At 37.7% G+C, this 23,767-nt stretch overlaps 1 protein-coding gene across 1 annotated transcript in view; it reads right to left on the bottom strand.

The window, feature by feature from the left end:
• Positions 1–23,767, bottom strand: part of LOC142383713 (neural-cadherin-like) — a 371,241-nt gene that overhangs the window by 97,006 nt on the left and 250,468 nt on the right. The window contains exons 26-27 of the mRNA XM_075469412.1: positions 17,993–18,270; positions 2,595–2,809 (exon numbers count right to left, since the gene is read on the bottom strand). Of these exons, the coding sequence (XP_075325527.1) occupies positions 2,595–2,809; positions 17,993–18,270 (493 nt within the window). The remainder of the gene's footprint in view (positions 1–2,594; positions 2,810–17,992; positions 18,271–23,767) is intronic.

Here is a 23,767-nt window from a genome sequence, read left to right on the forward strand (position 1 = left end):
TATTTTTCTAACTACACACGCAAATTAAAATCATACCTATAAGTAACACAGTAATATCAGACTGTCACTTCCAACATTCAACTCAAGATGTGTTTGATTAGGCAGTAAATTACCCCATTTGATTTGATTTGTCTTGTAATTTATTATTTGAGCAATATGGCTTCTTGAGCAGCCATCTAAGAAAATGGTACTTGGAGTGGTCACTGCTTACTGGGCTAGCATTAACAGTTCAAATTTAATAAAGCCTATGTAATTGTGGAATACCATAGGCTTGACTTATCTTTATACATTTTCCAAGTTAATGTAGAGGGCAGACTCTGGTCAAAGAAAAATACATCCATCCATCCATTTTCTATCCCCACTTAAAGTAATACTATGTAACATTTCTACCTTAAAATAACAGCTTGAAAAAAATGTTGTGCGGCTAGAATGAGTTTTAATATTACGATTGGCCTGTCTCCTATGCCCTTCGGGGGTCTGAGTTGGAAAAACTGCGCTATGTAACTTTGCTGGATTGGGTGAGAGGCAGGGTACACCCTGGACAGGTCGCCAGTCCATCACAGGGCCACACAGAGAGAAACGAGACAAACAAACATCCATGCTCACCCAGTCATCCTAACATGCATGTTTTTGGACGGTGTCAGGGAACCAGAGTACCGAGAGAACCCACGCGGTGCATAGACATAATACACTGTCTTTACAAGTTTAGGAACGAGATGTTCTGAATATGTGTACGTTACGATTATGAACATAAAAACATTAATTATTGACAATGTTAACTCCAGAAGTTCATCCATAAGGGCCCCAAAACAGGGTAAGGACTCAACAACAGTGAACCCTTTTGTAAAGACTAATATATGCCCAAACTTACAGTAATGCCTGATCCTAAACTAAAATACAGGAACAACCAATGAAGATTGGAATAAATGGAGTTCATGTTTGATATCCATCCATCCATTCTTTTTCTTTTTTCATCCACTTTATCCAATTCAGGGTTCCAGAGGGGCTGGAGGCTATTCCAGGCTGGATGCAGTATTGTAAGAAGAAAAAAAAAATCTTTAAGACATACTGGCGAAAATGCTAATTGGTATACTGGTATACGTACATACTGTAATGCTTTAATATTAAGCTCCAGCACAGACTGGGTTCACTGATGCATTTATTACATGCAGCAGGTCAACCTTGAAACAAGTTAATTAGAGATCTAAATATGTACAGCCTGACTCCGATTACACGCTGCACAGTGATTCCACTAACGACTCCACTAACCCAATCTTAAGTCTTTACGACCCAATAACGACCACTGGCACAGAAAATAATTCAGGAATTATACTGCAAACCTGCCCATGATGTACACACAACCAGACATGCATATACACAACACATTCATCTCTAGGCAGACCACACCTCCCACACATATTACTTTGGCAGTGATGGAATAACATCATCTCTCCCAAGAGCGCTCACCAGTGCAAGGGAAGAAGTAACGAGAGAGACAAGGAGGTGTTAGTCAATCAGATTAAAACACTAAATATACCAAGATCCACAACACATTTTGTTCTCGCTTTTTAATCTGATTTTAATTCACGCCCGCTTTTATCTACTCAAAAAAGCTTCATTGTGCTCACACATCAAGAGTATTCGCACGACGACACAAAGAAAGGTACATCATTTTCTCTAAATAGCTACAGCTGGTACCCTGATGATGTTTGCTTTACACCTATTTTTTTCATCGTGCTACTTAAATTTCACGGTATGTATCATGGTGAAAAACAGGAGTGTGTGTGAGTGATTTGTCAAGTTAATACACAGGGTTAAAACTAAAACTGATATCCATTCCAGACACAGCTTTCAGGGTTAGAGTTGAGCAAAAGTGGAATTGTACATATCTACCTTTTACTTAATAATGACTCCAAATGTAATCAGATTTTGGTTGGTGACGTCCTTCTTTGACCACCACTAATCAGTGACATGGTACAGTAAATTTCCTGAATAGATATTAGGTTGTTTATATCTGCTTAATTGTTGAATTGTTTCCAGAAGAAGCACCGGCACACTGATCAGAGGGAGTGACTGTAACTGATGACATCAAAATCACTTTTGGGAAAACACAAAGATTGCTATATCCATCTTTTTTATGGAGTCTACGGACACTCCACATTTTTCATTTGCCTCCGGCAAGTGGCACCCTAAACTAAAGATTGTCTGGTTTCAGCTTTGTCAATTTATAATACATAAAGATACAGTGGAGATGAAACTTCCTCCATTTCTCTTATTTTTTTCACTTTCATCTTCATTCCATCTTTATCTGTCTGGCATCCTCTATGACAAAATCCCTCCATTCTTCACCTCACTTAATATATGGGCATAAACTCCACTTTTAACATGATTTTAGCACACAGTTATATCATACTGTCGAGTATTGTTGAGGGTGAATCTGGCATTGTGTCAAAGCATCTCTTTCTGTCTTAATACAGATTTACCTTTGTTTGAAATGTTACCAATAAAATGATAAAAGTAGTCTCTGTCTCAGCTCAGCCTAAGTGCTTTGAATAATAATCAGATGAGACATTTAAGCTTTAAATTTTTCATACCAATTGCCATGAAGTCCTCTTGGTCCCAGGCCTGCAGCTGTGCCAGAGGCCCACTGTACAGCAGCAGTCCATCAGCCATGTCTGTGATGAACTCCAATGACACATGGCTCTCGTAACAAGGCATCATAGGAGGAAACCAGGCATAGCCATTGCCATGGAAACTGTGCTTGTTTTGCTGGCATTCAGGTCCTTCAAATTGAGCTGGGCATTGGCACCTTGGGAGGAAAAAGAAGAAATCAAAAGCCAACATTAGATGAATTAGAGAAAGCAATAAGAAGAGGTCCATTTTTATTTATTTTTTTATCGCTATTTCCAGAATTTTTAGTCATGTAAGTTAAGGACATGATTCTGTATTTCATTCTTTCATGTATCTTTGCAGTAGGTTTGTACTCAGACTCCAAGTCTATCTGTTTTTTTCCTTTCAGGCAGCGCTTGCCTTTTGGCTATCTCACACTCCGTATGTTTCACTGATGCAGATGTTCTCATTAGTGGTAAAACCCCAGGAAGGAATCACTACATCATCAGGAACCTCCTCTGTCTGTATTTCCACACATTAGACGTCTCATTTGTACCATGGCTTCCTGTTAAAATTGCACCTCTCAACTCCTCTCTTCAGCAGTATTACAGTCAGCAGTCTTTGTCTTTCAGTCTCTGCCCACCTATTCTAACGTTCCATATTAAGTGGATGTTTTGACCATTGAGCATACAGATTTAAACAAAAGAGCAGATATCTAACTATGCTCTTTGAAGTCACTGATCCGCCCAAAATGGCTGACAAAATACAACTTTTATTATAACTTAAAATATGTGATATACAAATTGTTAATTGTGCAATCCGTTTCGTCAACTTTTCAAATATTGAGACTTCCATGTTTCAGATCAATTTCTTGAGTAATTACATAACTTCTACAATCAAGGACAATCAAATGAAACAAAGGAGCAACAAATATTAAAACTTTGGAAAAGTCTTTGCAAGACAGATTCGACTTAAGATGAACTTTATGGTTAAAATTGAAGTGCTTTCTTTGAGGAAAGAGAAATCTTGTGGTGGTAGTATTATAGTTTGGGCCTGTTTTGCCTTATCTGAGCTTGCATGACTTCACATCATTGACGGAACAATTGATTCTGGATCTACAGGATCTACCAGGGCATCTATATGTGAACTGAATCTAAAGAGAGAATAATTCAGGGGACATGACAATGACCCTTAGCACACAAGTTCATTAACCGAAGGAGGATTAAAGAAGAGTTAGGTTAATGTTTTGTAATGGCCAAATCAAAGGTCTGAATTGAGTTTAACAGAATTAACACAGAAGCACCTGAACGAGGAAACCCTCAGTCAACCCGGAGTTGGAGCTGTTACATTAGGATAATGATGCATTCATGCAGGAAAATAAAATTCACCTCACTCAATCTGCAAGTTGCCAGCAAGTATGAAGTATAACTATTGCACACAAATATCTCAAAGCTATACTCATACATGGTTTAGGGATGCAAGGTATAGTCCAAGGCTATTTTTCTGCTCCTAATAAGTTCATTTTCTGTTGCCCTCTGTTATTTCCGTTCATACTGCTTTTCTAAAGACATCCAACACTCTTAGTTTTCAGCCTTGTTAATCCTCTAAATCCACACACAGGTGTGTATTTAAACACACGCGTTTTTTTACACACACACACACACACACACACATGCATGCACACAGACATATCTACCGGTAATTGCCGTTCTGTAGACAGCTAATTTTTCATCCAGCTAATGTAGCTCATTTTCCTGTCTCTGCTTTTGTCCATTGAAAGAAGACACAATTACTTGCATAAACACATGCATTCATGTTCCCAAAGCTTCAGAGAGCATAACATACAAATACTTTCATTGACATGATCAGGAATATGTGGAAAAATGTGCATTCTTCACAAATTGTCATTTATCAAAATCAAATCAAATTTATTAATATAGCACATTTCATGTACAAACAATTCAAAGTGCTTTACAAAAATAAAAGCATTGCAGCAGGGAGTGTAAGAAGCATTAAAAATACATAAAAGAATATAAAGAGAAACAAATAAAATCATTTAAACGAATTTAAAAACAAGCAACAGTCTAGATAAGATAAAAGATATTTCATGCATAGACACATGAGAACAGAAATGTTTTTAACCTGGATTTAAAAATGTCTACATTTGGTGAAAGTTTAATCTCCACTGGCAGTTTGTTCCACTTGTTTGCAGCATAACAGCTAAATACTGAGAGGAAGCCTTTAGAGTGTGTTCACATTTTTCATTTGGGTTTGGGTATGAAACAAAGCAGGAATTTGGTCTTTGTTTACTTTGACGTTCTTCAACTGATGCTTTATAACATAAAATAACATATTGATAAGGTCACACCATGATATATTTTGTTGACTTACAAACTTTCAAAGCAATGCTGTATGTAGGGATATGTCTTCTTCTTGGATTCTTCTTCTTAACTATAAGCTCTATAGTGCTTTTTTTTTTTTTTTTAGCAGTAGAGATGTCTTGAAGAACTTTTTAAATAAATTAAGAAGTTAAAAAAAATGCAGCAGGAAGTCCCGTGTTGCACACATAAATGAAGCTGTGCTGCAAGGACACCGTGGTTCAGACACTCGTACTGAATTGTAATGAGAAGTGTAGCTCCTATGTTTAGATGAACGAGGTAAGCTTCAATCAGTGATCAACTATTGTCTGTTTGCACATATTTAAATCAAACCTCACCAGAGTTAACTATGAAGAAGTATGAGAGCCATATTTTTAAAAGACCTTCTGCTTGTTTGGTGCACACCGAGGTGTTGATAGCACTAAAAATGGCTTCTAATGATCCACACTAGCAGAGCAGTCTGTTTTTACTGAATAACACCTGTCAAGTGGGCACAAACCCCTCAAAATGGAGTTATTCATTTTCTATAACCACTGTGTTTACTGCATTTGGCAGATTACCAGACTGCTTTTGAGGAAAAAAGGTTCATTTCCACAGTGAGGGCATATTGGGCTAAGACACACGTTATGACAATATGATGACTTTTTCAGCAACAAGAAAGTCAATTCCTATTTGAAAGATGCTTCTTAAATTAAAGTTAATAATCCCCAAAACACCTTGCTGACACCACTTGTTAACAGCTTCACCTACTGTTTGATGGAAGATTGTGTTAAGTTCCTCTGTGTTCAGTGAACAGACCATTGTAGCTCATTACTCCAGGAGGATAAAATACTGCTTTGCTACCATTAGCTAGTGATAAAGTTCAGTAATCCGAATTCATCATAATCGGAGAAAGAGGGATTTACATGGCCTTAATGAGAGAAGCAATATCGCATTTCATATGAAAAGCATTATCTGAATTCTGGGGAGCAGTAATATAGTGATGCATGTCGGGTAGTGTCTAATCATATGTGGGGCATAGCAGCGGCCAGCATTGTCCACATACAAGTTTTTTTTAAGAACCAACTCACTAAAATGGTGGGAAAATCACCTCAATAATAAAAAAAAGTTTACATTTGCTTAGTTTGAAAAAAAAAAAGCTAAGAATTTGACTGTCAAAAGACGATCCACACTCAGAAAACAACTTTAATAATATGGAAGAGAGCATCCACAAACTGAGCAGCAATGTTTTGTAAACACTGATGCAAAGGATGTGCTGTGCATTCCATCTATCCCCCAGACCCTAAAAAAAACCTAGATGGGTGTGGTTTTAACCAAAAACAGAAGGATTTAAAGGAGCAATCTAAAGCAATTTAAAAGAGCAATCTTATTTTGAGGAAAAACTTTATTCAGACTTTAGTAGGAGTCAGCATAAGTTTGATGATGACCTGGCAACTGTCAAAGAAGGCACGAGCAAAAAAAAACACCCGTAACTTTCTGCCTAATAAGTCAATTGGAAAGATGTTTTTGAACAATCAATGAGTCTATTTGCAGTAAAAGTGAAGTCAGAATAAAGCACATGATTTTTTTTTTTAATGAAGACTATTCGAATCATACTAAAACAATAGTGTGAAGCAAAGCCTCCGAAGCTGTCCTCGTTTCACTGCCACAGAGGAGAGAAAGTGAAACCTGTTGTATTTTTTTTAATTACTGTTCATCAATCATAAGAGCTAGAATAAGGACTTCTTCTTGGATCTTGAAGACGTTCCACCGCTTATCCGAAAGGCTTGTTCAGTTCTAAGTTAAATGGTGGGGAGTATCAGCTTAGAAACAGAGAGGGTCGTTAAAGTCACATGTGTCACTAAATCCCTTGACCAATATGCATGTCATTAGAGACATTATCACCAATGAGTTGTTTACCTGCCTGAAAGAGCGAGTTTGTCCTAATGAAAAGCTGGATTACCACTACCTCATTGCCCAAAACAAAATGGACTCCCTGTCCTACCCGGCAGAATGCAAAAGACATAGTCTTTATAATAGTCTTTATAAACTCCATGAGCAGTCAATGACAATCAACTACTAAATCCTTAGCCTTCCTCACAGCGTAGATTTAAAACAAAGTATATGTTGAAAAGATAAAAAACTTATTTTACTTGTTTGAAATATCACTCCATGTGCAGACATGAAAAAACTAACTAACATCATCATGACACTTCCTGCTTCAATTCCTCAGGCATTTTCAGTGGGTGGAGAATTTTTTCACAGAAGTAATCTTGCACTTTACATTCACATTACGAAGGTGTAAAACAACACTACTTTTAGACTTTTCCTCTATGCACAGTAATATGAGGCTTGAACTCTTTGCTTGATCTGAGGATTTTCCAATCATAAAAGCTTACCCTTACCGTCACTAAGGTTTTTGTAGATAAGGAATATCTTTATAACTGACTAAAGGCATTCCCTGTATATTTTTCCCTTAGTAAGAAACAGCTAAATACATACAAAACTAAACTTTTGAACTTATCCGCAAGGAGATCCAGAGGCTCTCTGTTAGTGGGTGAATTTTACTGCATCAGTTTGGGTCCACTTGTACCTGTGGAAGAAGGCTCACCGCAAATCAATGCAAAGTCCATGAGAGTGAGGTTTTATTCTTTGATAGTGACAATGCACTGAATATGTTTCATGGTTCTAACTGAGGGAGAACAAGAGCAAAAAGATATGAACATTTGAAAAAATCTGATTTTTATGTGAATGCTACTTAAAACCTCACAAATTGCGATCTCTAAGACATTACAGGTACAAGCTGTATCTATTTTTGACGAATGAATGTGGGCCTGAATGTAAGCGCGACAAAAGTTTCTTTGTGAAGCATCAGCCAAATAGATGACAGGCAGAGAACAAGGCAAAGCAGACGAGCTTGTCAACCCAGGGACACAGCTGCTGTGTTATTGTCACATTTTCAATCATGCTACAGTACCTGAGCTCTGCAACATCTGCTGTGTGATTCTCAAGGTTCAGAGGAGGAGTGTAGATAAAATGCAGAAAGAGAGAAAATGAAGATGGAATGAGGAAGAGAAGAGGGAATTACAAGTAATTTAAGTAAATGCTAAATAAGTTTGAAAGAAAAGTGATGACGAGGAGTTGAAGGAAAAAGAAAGAACAGAGTTGATGACAAAGATGACAAGTGGGGACGGGAGACCAAAGGAGAAATGAACTGCAGAGTGGGGAGGAGGGAAAGGAAAAACGGAACAAGGGTGATAAAATAAAACATAATGTCGTAGAAAATAAAACACACTGTGCGTGTGTGTGAGAGAGAGAGTGTGTGTGTGTGTGTGTGTGTGTGTGTGTGTGTGTGTGTGTGTGTTTGGATGGGAAGTTTTCTGCTCCAGAGACTTTAAGATATAACAGCCCAAAACATACAAACACTCACAAACAGATTACGACCCAAGACTGAAGCAGGAACACGCAAATAATCAAGGCACTGGGATAAATAATGAGATTTGGGGAGTGAGTGAGTGAGCAGATGAGAGTGGTAGGATTACGGCACTTGGCCCTATGTCAAACCCAATTCCCAGCAGACAACGGATGAGCAAAACAAAGCTGTCGTAAGAAGATTCGAGGGCTTGAACTAAAGCTATGTCTTAGAATTAGGGTGACATTACAAAAATGGAAATGCGGGCATGAATTTTTTTGCAGGGCCTCGAATCATACTTCTACTTCTTTTACAAAAGAAAATGTTGGTGTCTTAGGAAAGCTCTACACTTATATACATAGTCTTCACTGAATGAGTAACGATATGTCAGTATATACAGTATTTGTAAATGGAAGTGTGTGGCATCAGTTTTCAAAATGGGCTCTACTTACTTAAAACCAGAGAGAGGAGCACAAATAAAAAAATAGCAATAAAGGTCAAATCTGAATAAATAAAAAAAAGAAAATATGTCTGAAGCTTAATAACCGCAATTACTAAACAACATAGAAAAGAAATGACTGAAAATATACATTTCAGGGCCATACACACAAAGAAAATAACAGTAGTACACAAACATCCATCCATGGAGGACATCCTTCTATGGTGTAACCTTCGAAGGAACTTCTCCAAACGTGACATTCCAGAGCACTTCAATTCCAACAACACCCTCAGACAGACACTTGTTCACCCAAAGGACAAAATACACTCAAACTAACACTGAGAGGTGTCGTGTATGCAGTGCAGTACAGCCAAGAGTTTGCGGACCTCTGTATAGCAGAGAGACCAAAGGACAGCTCCACAAGCGCATGGCACAACATAGGAGAGCCACCTTTGCAGGTCAAGACTCAGCAGTGCACCTACATCTCAAGGAGAAGGTGGTCTCGGGTATCACCTTCCCAGCACCAACAATGCAGCACTGTCTCTCCTCGCGAAGCATTTTCACAACCATCCAAACCTCGGATCCTGTGACCAAAACTCGGGCAACTTCAGGCAGGTAGACAATTACTCGGTGATAATGACTAACAACATGGACATTGGTCAGGGGGTTCAGTGACACATGTGACTGAACCAACTCTGCAAATAAGCTGATACTCCTCACCATCTAGTTTAGAACTGAAAAAGCCTTTTGGATGAGAGGAGAAACGTCTTCAAGATCCAAGAAGACGTCCAGTTGCCCTTGTTCAAGCGTTTTAAAGGTTTCATTTCCTTGATGTTGTTGTTTCTGAGCAATGTGTATAACTATCAAAGGTGTCTTATTATGCAAAGCAATACACCACTGTTTGCAGATTATACTCACACTGAAAGAAGGAATATCTGGGCAGGACTCAGCGGGACAGTCCTAGAATGGTTCAGGTCCTACTTGGAGGAGCGGAGTTATTTTGTGACTATTGGAAGTAATCAATCTGATCGAGTGGCTATGGCATGTGGAGTTCCTCAGGGGTCAGTTCTTGGACCCCTTCTGTTCACTCTATACATGCTGCCTCTGGGTCAAATTCTGAAGAACTCTAAAGTCAACTACCACAGCTATGCAGATGACACACAGTTATATCGTGCACTGTCTCCAGATGACTGCAGTCCTATAGAGTCATTGTGTGACTGCTTAGAGCAAGTCAAAAAGTGGATGAACCAAAATTTCCTTCAGTTAAATCAAGAAAAAACTGAGGTCATTGTGTTTGGCAACAAAGAGAAGAGGTTTGCTGTCAGTAAACATCTTGAGTCACTGTCTCTAGAAACTAAAGACCAAGTCCGGAACCTCAGCGTGCTGATAGACTCAGACCTGACCTTCAACAATCATATCAAATCAGTCACCAAATCAGCCTTTTATCAACTTAAGAACATATCCAGAATTAAGGGTTTCATGTCCCAAACAGATCAGGAGAAGCTGATTCATGCTTTCATCTCCAGCAGACTTGACTACTGTAACGGTCTTCTGACTGGACTCCCCTAAAAGAGTCTCAAACAGCTGCAGCTCATTCAGAACGCTGCAGCCCGAGTTTTAACCAGAACAAAGAGATCACATCACATCACCCCAGTTCTCAAGTCTTTACATTAGCTCCCGGTCAGATACAGAATAGATTTTAAAGTTCTGCTACTCGTCTACGAATCACGGAATGGTTTAGGTCCAGAATACATGAATGACATGCTGGCAGAGTATAAACCCAGCAGAGCTCTGAGATCTACTGATCTCTGAGTTCAAACTAGACCCGGTGAAGCAGCTTTTAGCTGTTATGCTGCACACAACTGGAACAAACTAGCAGAACTGAAATCAGCCCCAACTGTAAGCGCTTTTAAATCCAGGTTAAAAACATTTCTCTTTCGGTGTGCTTATGGTTGAGTTTATATCTTTCTTTTTCCCCTCTTCTTTGATTGCTTTTAACTGTGTTTTTCTGTTCTTTTAAATGCCTTGTCTTTGCACATTGAGTTGCCTGTGGTATGAAATGCGCTATATAAATAAAGATGCCTTGCCTTGCCTTGCCTCAAATAATTTGGAATTTGTGTGTCTGTTTATTCACTCATGTGTTTGAGTCCATGTGAGTCAGTCAAGGATTATGTCTAATGTGGATCCAGGCAGTCATCCTGCTCAGGTCCAGCAGTGAGCTGTGTTACATGCTGGCTCAAGCCGACCATGCTCAAATCCTGCCCTTTTCACTCGCTGCTTCTAATTAAATGAAGCTGATGGGTAAAATGAACTTGTGCAAGTCGCAGCAAGAAAGCTTTGTGGAACAACTATGTTTGTTTTCTTATTTAAATCCTGCCAAATGCTTTATATTGGTCATAATCTTAATGCTGTGGCAGGGCTGCCAACTCTCACTCACAGAGTTAGACTCACACAATTTCCCTCTTTTCTAACGCAACACATCCATTTTCTCACACAGTGAAAAAAAAAGATGACTGACTTCAGAGCGTAGCGGTAAGGGGAGGCTGAGCGCATGCACATACAGAGCAGCACAACACGGCATGCACAAAGTTTTCAAACAATCAGGAAGAAACTGCTGAATTATTCTGACACCAGTTGTCAGAGCGGCGAACCCTGGAACTGTGTCGCTAACTTATCAAAGTTGGGGCAGTAAAGTTGTTGCACCTCAACATCTTTGCCTGCGCAGAGGTAGACTGGAGTGCGTGTAAGTTTCTTCTTTGTGTCTCTGTTGCTATGAAACCTTCTCAGCTTTTCACTCATTAGCACACTTATTGGTGTATACTCAGGGCACTTCTTAAAAAAAAAACTGTTACATCTAGCAAGATATTAAATCACGCCACATTAGTAAAGGCACAGTTCTTTTCTGCGCCTACCAGTGAAACCGAAAACACTCCCTGTACACTAGCAGCAAGTTGTTGTTTTTTTAACTTCCAATCAATCTACAGCAGATGGCAAGTTATATAATGTCATCTGGTAAAAGCTAACTCACATTGCAAAGCTTTGTTACAAAGCGAAATTGCTGTTCACATCCAGTGGTTGCTGAAGTGTGTTGAGGACATAAGAAGGGGTTTCATTTTTTTTTTTTTGTCTTTTTTCTAAGGCCAGGAGGAGCAGAAGAGACTGAAAAAGTTGAAGAAAAACTTGTCTCCCGTTGCTATGGCAACAGAGTGATGCTGCTCCATCTGCAAGCTCAGATTGGAAAGTCTGGCTAAGTGGTTCTGACATTTTTCTTTGTAAGAGAGCACACCATTTATGCACATAGAAATTACTGTAAAGTTTAAGATATACATTATATCAGACTGGGAAATTTGTATGTTACAACAGATAGAAAAATAAACACTTAATAAATAGAATACAGCCCACAAAGGCAAAATAGCTCACAATACAATAAAAACCTAAAAAGAAAACACAGTTCCAATTATACAGTGTACAGAACTTAACACACATCAGAGGCTGAGCAGCCAGAGAAGACATCATCAATAAGACTTATTCTAAAGCACTCTTGTTGGTTTCAAATGGCCTATTTGGTTAAGACTGAGTATACATAAAATAGATAAACGAATAACCTACTCGATCTATAACTTTTTCAATAACTTGGAAAAAAGCCCAACCAAACAAGAAATCGGTATTGACTGGTGTTTGTTCCTCTAAATTGTCTACGTAGCACATATGAGCTGTCTGATTTTGCCTTTTGGAGGCAAACACGATCTGGAGTTCCTAAGCAGAAATCCTGAGCCATAGTGTTCATGTCTTAATTTGTTTGTAATATGTCTTGTAACTCTTAAAAAAAACACCATATGGACATGTCAACAAGGATGAAAAGTTGATCTTTAGAGGAAGGGGACAAAATTTGACCATGTCACACAGTGAACATATAGCCATGTGTAACTCGCAGCCATTTTAGGTAACATACTGTTTTTGTAAAACATGACAGCAGCTATTTTTTATAAAGTGGGATACTTAAGTGCTGATATTGTTTTCTGTTTGGTGTTTGAGGTACAATGGACACACTGCAGTCCTCCTGAGGAGTTAGTGTTGCTACTGAAGAATAAATAAAAAGATACACTCAATAAAACATTGCTAAACTGCAGGGATAGTACGAAAATAATTTATACAGGATGTATAAACCAACATAGCTGTAGCATTCAGCGACTGAAGAGCTATTGTAACACACCTCCCAGTAAAGGTGCCAACAATCAAACACACACTGGGTGAAGAATAATGCCGAGATCATTTTCAAGTAATGAATTGTTTTGTTTACCTCTAACCCCAAAGCTTTAATGTCTGTGTCAAATGGAGCCCAGTGTGACTCTGAGTGTCATGATGAAATTCATAGTTAATTCTCAAATTTGCATTAGTTAAAGTATAAAGTGGAAATCTTCCTATGTAAATTATGACCCGCTATAACAAAGCACAGAGGATCTTTTCCACTTTACTCTTAAATCAATGCAAGTGTAAGAATTGACTGTTCATTTCATCATTACATCCAAAGTTTGCATTGAGTTACAGCTAAGATGGTGATAAAAGCCCAAGCCCACTCACTGATGTTGTATTTAATTGGTTGCAAAGAGCCCTTCACTTCCACCATTAAAGAGTCAAGCCTGAGGACATGCAGACCATCGGCTTATATTACGCAGTTTGAACAGGGACACCGTCTATTTTCTACCACTGGAAGCACCAAAGAGCTAATTTCATCTCTAATATTTGCAGTTGAAAAGGTTTGTTGAAATGATCTTATCTCAATGTGGTTTCCTCTACAGACCAAAAACATTTCTGTTCACATTTTTGTTAGGGATTCGACACAAGAACTTACATTATGTGAATGCTAGGTCTTTCATCTATTAGGAGGTTGTGAAAGATTTGTTTACAAATATAACAACACAAAAGCATACAAGAACAATATTTTGCTACTATTGACGGCTGCCTACAAAGAGCCATTCCATATCAGATGTTATAAGCCACAAATGATTCCAGATCTGATCACGGTACCCTGAGAATATATATTTCATGTGTGAAAAAATAAGCTTAAAAACATGGCATGTGAAAAACAAACTAATATAATGAATTAAAAAAGCAAAAAACAAATAAAAAAAGCGAGTCCACCATCACTGTTTCTTTAGGGATTAAAAGAGTTAGTAGCAGCCAGCTGCTGCGAATCAAATGCACTGATTAACTGATCATCAGCGAGTGTGAGCACCTCTTTGAAAGTAGAGTTTCTTGTCTGGAGCATTTAGATGTGTGTAAACAAAATACAGAGGAGGTAATATGTCGGCGATCATCTCACTGGAGCGATTGTTGCTGTCCATTAATCTGTAAATGGTTATAAGGCCAATTCCAAACTATTTGGACTCAATCAATGAGAAAGATTATTCACAAGCAAAAATCATCCAGGACATTTGTCTCAGCAAGTTCATCCCAATGTCAGACCACGCAATGATCAGAGAAACTGCAAATTGAAAATTTAAATTAATTCACAAAGAGTCTATTTTCTTTTTTATATAACTGTATCCATATTTTCTACAGTATATAACCAATTAATAAATAGATAAGACTCAAAATAGAAAATCCAGTGGAAAGCATTAAAAATGCCAGGTTAGAAAAAAATACAGTTTTTAGAGTCACTAAAACACATCTAATCTTCAGATTTAATGGTCATTTTTGTTGTTGTATTTTTACACTGGAAATAAAATTCTAGACAACGAGCTGCTGTCCATCAACTACAACATGTCAGCAGGGTTAGCCGTGCAAACACTATGCATATTCTTTTTCACATTCACTTTGACTTAACTCACAGCACATGCTTGAATTTTGACTGCTGATTCGAAATCCTATCAGCTAACACAACTTCTTCTAAAGCTTCTTCAAAACACGACAACTGTGTCCTCAGTGTTGACAAAAATTTCTGTTTATTTGTCCATTTACCTGAACCTATGAGTGTCCAAATACAAACTAAGATAATGAGTGGCAGAGCTTTGACACTGACATAAAAGGATGAATGCAACAGCCATTCCAGTGTTGAACTATAGGCGGAGGTCAGGAAGAAACATTCAGGCTCAGTGTCATGTCAGAGCTGAAAGCCACTAATGAGGGTATTTTCTCTAGACGATATTGTTAAATGTTCTCCTCCAGACACTGCTTCAGAATCAGACAAAGTTTGCATCTTTTGTCAAGTCTTTGTGGAGAGAAAGGAAGTTGACAAAGAATACCACTTTCTTTAGATGCAGCTTATCTTTACATAACATTTTCAACCAAAACAAAGTCTTTGTTGTGACAAGCAGAAAAGAATCGCTGATAAAAATAACTAACAGTCAACATTTGTCAGTTGAAAATGATGCATACATTTGAGCAAGTATTCAAAAGGTAAACAGGCAGATATTTAACCATGAACCAAAGAGCTGGAACATTTAAAACAACTTGATGCACTGAATTTAAAATTATGGGACGAGCAAACAATATAGTTATAAAAAAACATCAAAACAAGCATATGTGGTGTTATATGGCCTCCTTGCCCCTCCGTAGAAAGTTGATGCCGTCAAAACTGCCAATACGTACCAAAATAAAAGTCTTCCACGAGATATTTGACCACTGGTTCCAAAGTTCAAGAATTCCTTTTAGCATTAACATTCATGAGCACGAATGAAGCACATCTTCATTTGAATTCAACCTCATCTACTGTCGCAAAGTCTCTGACATAATGAGCAAAATCAAAGTGATAAGACCAGCGAGTTCAAGTTAAGAGCTCACCAGCTATAGGATTATTATAACATTTGCTCTCCTACATACAAGTTTCCTTGAATGGAACTGCATAGATTGTTTTGTTTTTCTCTGTTTTCAAATGTTTTTTTTTCAAATCATAAACATCATTTGATGGGTTTTGGCTGAACTCAACACCATGCACCACGCAGTTAAAAACGCACACATCACAGGGTATCTGCCTTCATCTGTTGGCACATTCTCATCGGTCTTCCTCACTCTGCTCCTTCTCATGAAATATTTTTCTCTCTCCAAATAAATGAACAATTCCTGAATTTATTTCACTTTGATATGTTATCATTTTTCTTTACTGATGTCATTAGCAGCATCAATCAAGCTATGAATGGTTTTACTGCCATGCATCTTCCTTATGAAGAAATTATGAAGATGAAGGAAGCATCCAACAGTCTAAAGCTGCTTGAGTCTAGAGGCCTGCTAGTGGAAAAGATGCTAAACTGGGAATTCCTCATATCTGACAGAGGGGAAACCTTAACATAGATATAACATTTCAAGATGTTGAATGATCTTCATGCCCCTGGGTGAGACCATTCAAAGCTCAGGATGGGCCTGCTCACAGAGCATTGTGCTCTTTTTATGTCTGCTCTGAGCCTGGCCCTAACACAAGCTGTGGCTGCAGCAGAGAGGCTTACAGAAACATCCATTCTTTACCATAATTCACATTTCTAAAGTTTTTCTTTTATTGATTTATTTTCAATACTGTAAATTATAAAGAATGGGAGAATTATTTTGATAATATCTTTGGAGACTTGATGAAATAAAGAATGCGTCCACAACTGATAAGTTATAGCGCATCAAGGTTCAAAATCAATATGCAGGTGTGCTCAGACTTTTGACTAATACCATATACATTTGTGTACTGCAGGGTAAATCAGTTACCTTTACCTAATGTGCCTTTTTGTTTGTTTTTCATTTGTAATGCAGCTGACAATGTGCCATTCAAAGACCAGAATCCCTGTTGAATGTATCTTATTAACAAGTGTTAATGTGTGAAAGAAGGAAAGTCTGGTGCAGTTTGGTTTTTTGAAATTCATTAAAGCTACTATACTTTGCTCACTTGCATGTTAGTATCTTTATTTTAGGCAGTTTACAAGAATAGGTTTATGTACTTTATCATTTGAAACTAAATAATTAAAAAGTGTACATCTTCTTCTTTGTTGCAGCACCTCTTGTCCCCTTCTGTCTGAAAAACTCAATTTTAGGTCCAGTGTCTCTTTACACAAGCTTTTACACAATTGAGAAAGTGTGTGATGTGAGGGCTTCATTATACATATAGTATCTACCATGTTGAAATAGCTATAAATTGATGGGGTGAATATAATGAGAAGTCTTGATTGTTAAGTCATGTGCTGAAAACATCTGACTGATCTTTAACTGGTGGGGAATCATACTGCAGCTCCCCAGTTCTTTCATTTGAACTCAAAACATTTCTACTCTTAGTTTGCTTCAGGCCCCTTTAAAAGTGGAAACTGGGTGTATGGAAGCCAATTCAAATGAATGACATGCTTCTACATGCTGCATTTTTAATCATAACCGGCACTGAACACCATTTGACCAAGCAGTTAAAATGTTGCTGATTATTGAGTTAGTCTTTCTTCAGTCCAATTAAATCGGATTTTTTAATCAAAGATATTTTGGGGCTTATTAGGTAATTGAGTGATTGCAGCTTTTAATAGTTAATGTTATGTTGACTGCATGTCTCTGAATAGTTAATTGTGAATAATTGCCAAGTTATTTAATTTTGTAATTCTTGTTAACATTCTATCATTATTAATAATAAGCCATTAAGTGTCCTTATTGGCCCAGGTTCCAGAATATCTTCTATCCAAATGTTCTTCACTGTGTTCACCGTGTCATAAGTGAAAATAAAGACCCGATTGAAGTAAAGTGACATTGCTTTATGTCTGACCCTCTTCTCTGCAGAGTAGGTCCAGACAGTAAAAACTAGTCATGATGTATGAGCCAAAAGCTACAGTACATATATCCTTTTGTTAGGAGGTGTGCTTTCTGTAAATATTACACTATAGACCACAATAGAACAACTATAAGGTAACATAATTCCTAATCTCCTGGAGACCATCCAATGGTTGTTTTTCATTTTGCATTAACATTTGATAAGTGATTGGCTTGCACATGATATTGCCAGCTGGAGTCTAAACACACTGGTGCTTTTTTTCTTCTTGATTCATAGTGCAGCTGACAACTTGCGTTAAAGGTCCTAACTTTTATAACTGTGTTAAAGTGCAATAAGTATCAATAAAGTGCCGATTTTGACAGAACTAACCATAACAAAACTGGAAAAGTGAGACGCTTGTTCTCAAACTTTGACTCTGCTGCTGAAGATGGAGATATTTTTTAACTCACCTGTAGCCGTGCTGAGTGTCCACACACGCTCCACCATTGAAGCAGGGGTTTCTGGGATATGTAGAGCAGGACTGATGGGACTGCTCTCTACCTGGGCAGGAGCACACAGCTGTGGATTCCACTGTCACAGATACTAGACTCATAGTCCCGCAGTCTACCACTGTGGGTGTGTCCCTCACATTCAAAATGTTGGTGCAGCCACCTGCTCCAGCACACTCGGAACTGGGACACTCATCTACACGGACTTGGACCACACTGACCTGCAGGAATGACTGGAGCTAAACAGAAAAAGACAAAAGAAAGAGTCAGCTAACAGGTTGAGAACTGACATTAATGAGACCCATACATTTAAATAGAGCAGCGTGTAAGATTTTCTCTCAATTTATTATTTCGAACTAACCTCTCCATAACCTTACAAAAAAAATCTCAGGTTTACAGAAATCCTGTGGGCCAACTTTCTATTACAGTATAAACCATACTCAGGTTAACATACATTTAATCCTGATTTATTACCATGCTAAACACCTGTATTCTGTGTTAGTCACTATATCAGATGTAGAGCTGTTAGGGTTAGTGAAGAAATAATTTTTTGGAATTTTTTTAATAAGTTTTAAATTATTCTTTTTCTATTCACACCAAATTAGAGTGCATGTTCAGTTTTGTTTACTATGATCCTCTCTATGTAGTGTAAAGTTTTGTTGGCATGTGTGTATAATGATATATAATAATGACATAATGGATTTATCAAAACAAGGTTTTGGCGCCATGGCAGATTGCTGACATGACTGACGTCCAACAAGAGAAAGTACCTTGCGCCTCGATCTCTTTTTTTACAATTTATACAAGTATACATTTTTTCTACCTGAAACTCAACGGCCTTAGCTTATTTTCTGTGATAAACAAAAAGTTTTTAGCACACATGGTACTATACCCCACACATTTACATCCTTCATATGGTCTTCGGGTCAGTTTGACCCGCATACGCAGAGACACACAGAAACATGCCCACACACAATGTTACATTATTATCATTAAAGCACAGAGAAGCTGTTTGTTCTCACTTTCTTTTTTAGATGTTATTCCATGAGATGTTATTTTCTCGCACTATACTCTAAATCACAGTTCAGTCTTCCAGCATCAGTATGACCAAAATATTTAGTTGCCAGAGGACTTTGGAACTCATATTTGAAGAGAGTCAGGCACATAGCGATGTGGAAGAGGAAGATGTCTCAGAATATGAGGATAATTTAGATGTCAATTCAGAGTGTTCTGATTCTGAAAGTAAATTTGAAGATGGCCTTCACTCGGAATTTGCACCACAAGGACCACCACAGGTGGCTGCTAGAATAGACCAAGAGCCGCCACTGGAAGAGCCTCACAGACATATATGTCTAAGAATGGACAAATTGAATAGTATTCATCCCCAGTGAGAGAGCTTCCATATATTCCATGTATTCTCCAAGATAAGCATGATTAATGACACCCAAGTCTTGAGTATAATGGATTTTTAACATCAATTATAACCTTCTGACAAAAAGAGTCGTCGCGCTTCCATTGTTAATTGTGTTCAAGTAGAGACTGAATGTATTCATTAAACATATATGTTATCTCAGATGTTTGAAATTGAGATAAAGACAATATATGTTAATGTTTTATGAAGCAAAATTTTATGTTAGAATTGTTTTCAAAGCCCCAAATATGGCCCTGGTCAATCTGACCCGAGGGACACCAGAGGGTCCCAAAAGTGAACACCATACAAGGGTTAAACGACTCTTGATTCTAATTCTGAAAGCTGTGAAATCCTAACGTGTAAGCTTTTCACTGGAAAATACAGTAGTATATAATGAGATCTGGTTAATTTTATGTAATGTATTGATTAATATTAAAAACAGACCCACTGTAAAACATTGACAAAGAAAAGTACAAATCCAGAAAGCAGCTTAGGTCCAAAAGTGTTTGCAATGGTTTTTCAGCAGAAGTCTGGAAATGCGGGCAACATGATGTTCAGACAGAAGAAGCTATGACCCCTGAGGTTAAGCAGATTGATAAAGCACTGGAAAGGAAAATTTTATGGAAATTCAGTTTGTACTTTGTGTGCGCGTGTGTGTGTCGACTGGCATTTGCATTTGCGGTCTTGGTTGGTAAGGGTTACATTGTTCAAGCAGATTTTCACAAAGTTGGCAACCAACAATAACAACAACATACATGTGGTCATGGGGAGCAGTAATGCACCCAGAGATACACACACAAACATATTTATTTTGGATAAAATTCAACATGAAAGCAGGTCACTTTAAGCTCATTGTCCTGGAGTGACTGGACTTCATTCAGTGTGACAGGACTGCAGTGACTAACCATGCAGCGATGCTCCCATACATATTCACCTGACGTGGCAGAGCCGCAGGCTTTAATTGTGATAAGGATTGTTTTGTACATCAGTGTTACTGCTGATACTCTGTATCTCTGTCAATATAGCAATTATTTTTTTTTTCTATTTGAAACTTACTGTTTTCATGATTACTTTTGCTTGATAGTTAAATCACAGAAAAGTGCATCTTCATAATGATTCTCTTTTGTTGATGTTAGACAGGTATTTTCAGCCTTAAAGGTGATTTATTTTAACAGGAACCAAGGTTACATGAAAGTTTAATAAGTAGGCATGAACAGCTCTCATATTTACATATATACATGTCACTGAAGAATATCTTGTGTTTTCTTCTTTTCTTGTTACCTGTATGTTTTCTTTCTCCATCATAGGACATTGGAAGACTGTTTTTTTTGACTGATCAGACACTCATGCTAAGGCATCTTTTTCTTTGTGTATGATATGTCAGTGGCCTGCCTGGCCAAAAGAAAACACAAAGTAATATTTAGTTGAATTCCGACACTCATTCGCCTTGGCATAGTTTCAATTGCGTATACGATGTTACAATGTTAATTTTTGTCCAGATGTACATTGATCTTTCACCAAGAGCTTGCACTGATTATTTGAAAGTCAGACTGCTATGTACAGTTTTCACCAGCACGTCCCAGAGATTCTCAATCCTTATATGAAAATGATGTATCATGCTCCCTGAACCACTATTTCATAACTTGAAACTAATGAATTCTGATGTTGTCATCTTGAAATATGCTTGTATCATCAGGAAAGAAAAAAATCTATTGATGGAAAAGCCTGATTATTCAGTATGTTCATTTAGTCATCTCATTTCATTTTTGGGCACATAACCTTGCTAAACCCAGACCCGAGCAACAGCCGCAATCTCCATTATCACAGGTGCCATTTCCAACTATGCTGTAATCAGAATTATGGAGCCATTACCATCTTTATAAATAAACAGTGTTTAGGACAGTTTCCTAAAAATTACATTCTCACAATTGGACAGTCTGGTTGACAGAGCAGCATCCTCCCCAATTGACTCTTAATATGGTTGCTCCATTTAAGCAGCAAGCTTTGACTCAGAGTTGATATTCTCCCTGGTAAAATACAAAAGTGTGTACCTAAAAACAAGCCATGAGAAAAGTTGTTAGGACATAGCGTTCCATTAATTCCAGCTTAATAACATAAAAAAAAGCCTTGGACAGGACTAAAAGTGCTCACAATTCTTTGCTAACAGAGGAAAGCAGGAATAGTTGCCAGTTTCTATTTAGCGTGACTAGGGTGACAAATAACCAATCATACAAATGATGTTGCTAATGAATCATGAATTCCCTCAATGCTCAGCAGTAATGATTTTATGAACTTTTTTGCTGAAAAGGTTGTGTCCATTAGAGATTTTCATCCCACAATGTGCAACTACATTGCTGGATTCTATGACCATAGAAAATGATGAAACGTCTGACTCTGACTCTAACCCACACTGTTTCTCGCACATGTACCTGCCTGAATTAATGTCAGTAAATGGGTTTCTAAACCATCAACATGTCTGTTGGACCCTGTCCTAGCTCCTTTAAAAAATTGGAGCAGAATAAAAACGCGTGAAGAGTTTCAATCTGGATTACACCATCGCAGCAACCGTCTCTGTGTTTGTCCTGTTAGGTCTCAGTGTTGTTTTACCACAAACCTGAATGTAATTTTGTGACCAAGGATATTGCTTTATATATGTTAACTTGTTTCAGTTTCTGCATGTAAATAACATGTCTTCTGCACTCACCAGGGTATGTTATGGTGTTCCAAAGACTTCTGGACTAGGATCAGTTGTGTTCTGTCTATACATGCTTCCTATGAGCCATATCATAGGAATGCATGACATATATTTCCATTGCTATGCTGATGACACTCAGTTTTGTTGATCAATTAAAGCTGAAGAAACCAATTAGTTATTGAAGTTATAGGATTGTCTCAGAGACGTGAAGAATCCCTAGTTTATACAGACAAATAGAGGTAATTGTTTTTGGACCAAATAAACCCAGAAACTTACAATCTAAACATTATTTCTTTGGATGGTGTGAAGCTCTTTTTACTTATTTGATCCCACACAGTTTATATTGACATGTCAATGCTATTGCAAATTGTTTTTATGAGTGTTGTTAATGTTCTATTACTATTACTGTTCTATCTATTACTGTTTTTCCTTGTCATGTGAAGCCCTTTGGCTTGCACTTCAAATGCTTGAAAAGTGCGACATAAAATATGACTAGTTGAGTCGAAGTTATGGTCAAATTGTTAAGGTAAATTCAAACAAAATAAAGTGTTCTGTTTTCAGTTGTGAGTCTGTTTGTTTAATTTCTACCATCTGCTGATATCAGAAAAAACACAATTAATTAAAACAGGGGCACAATCCACAGATAATAATTCTGTCACCCTCAAAAAGCATTGTTATGATAAACAACTTAAAGCTAAATAGTGCTACGTCATACTTGCTATGCAAACTTACAATCATAACTCCATATCCTCCCAAAGCCGCCATCCAAATACCCTACATGGGGACCTTAAACCTGCAAAGTGTAAATGCTTGCAAAGATGTCAGCACTCCTTATTCTTTGTAACTATACTCCCAAATGTGCACAATCTGAAATGCACAGAGGACCATAAACTAAATCTTTCAAGGATAGAACAGCATGTATAGCAGGGAATAAAGGACTGTAGGGATGCATTGTTCCTTTGACTATTGTTCCTGTGCATTTAGAAGCTTCTGCAATCCTCTTTCCTGCCCTAAGGACCACATTAATATAATGACAAGATGAACTTTGGTGTCCTAGTGCAATACCAATGGTTTTTAAAAAAAATAGAAAACTGATGTAGTGTCATTAAAAGTCAAGTGGAGAGAGCTAGGTTGAACACACTAAAGGATACGTTTCATTATTGAGCTAAAGCACGGAGAAACAGATGGATATAGTGTATAAAAGCTTTTTTTTTAAAAAAAACAAAAAAACTTCTACTTCTGAGGCATTACTGCAGAATTGAAACCATTAATAATAAGCTCTGCTTTTTCTTCGGCCCCCCCTTCCCTCTTATTCCATCTCTTCCACTCTGCCCTTCCTCCTTCTTTCTTGTCCACAAATCCCCTTCTCCGTCTCTCCGGTTCTCGTTTATCCTCTCTCTCGCCACGCTTCACATCTCATTCTGATCAATGTCTTCTCCAGAGAACTTGGCTGAATTCAGATGAAATGCTCTGTGCCCCCCTCGCAAATCACACCTGAAAGCCTATACCTCTCTGCTTACATATCTATCTCTCCCTCTCTGCTTCTCTCTTATACCAGTCTTATTCTGAAATGTTATCCAGAAACTTGCATGTTTTTCTTTGCATGTCTACTCTTTATTTTTCCTTGAAG

The sequence above is a fragment of the Odontesthes bonariensis genome, chromosome 1 (genome assembly GCF_027942865.1).
Source record: "Odontesthes bonariensis isolate fOdoBon6 chromosome 1, fOdoBon6.hap1, whole genome shotgun sequence".
Taxonomy (NCBI): Eukaryota; Metazoa; Chordata; class Actinopteri; order Atheriniformes; family Atherinopsidae; genus Odontesthes; species Odontesthes bonariensis.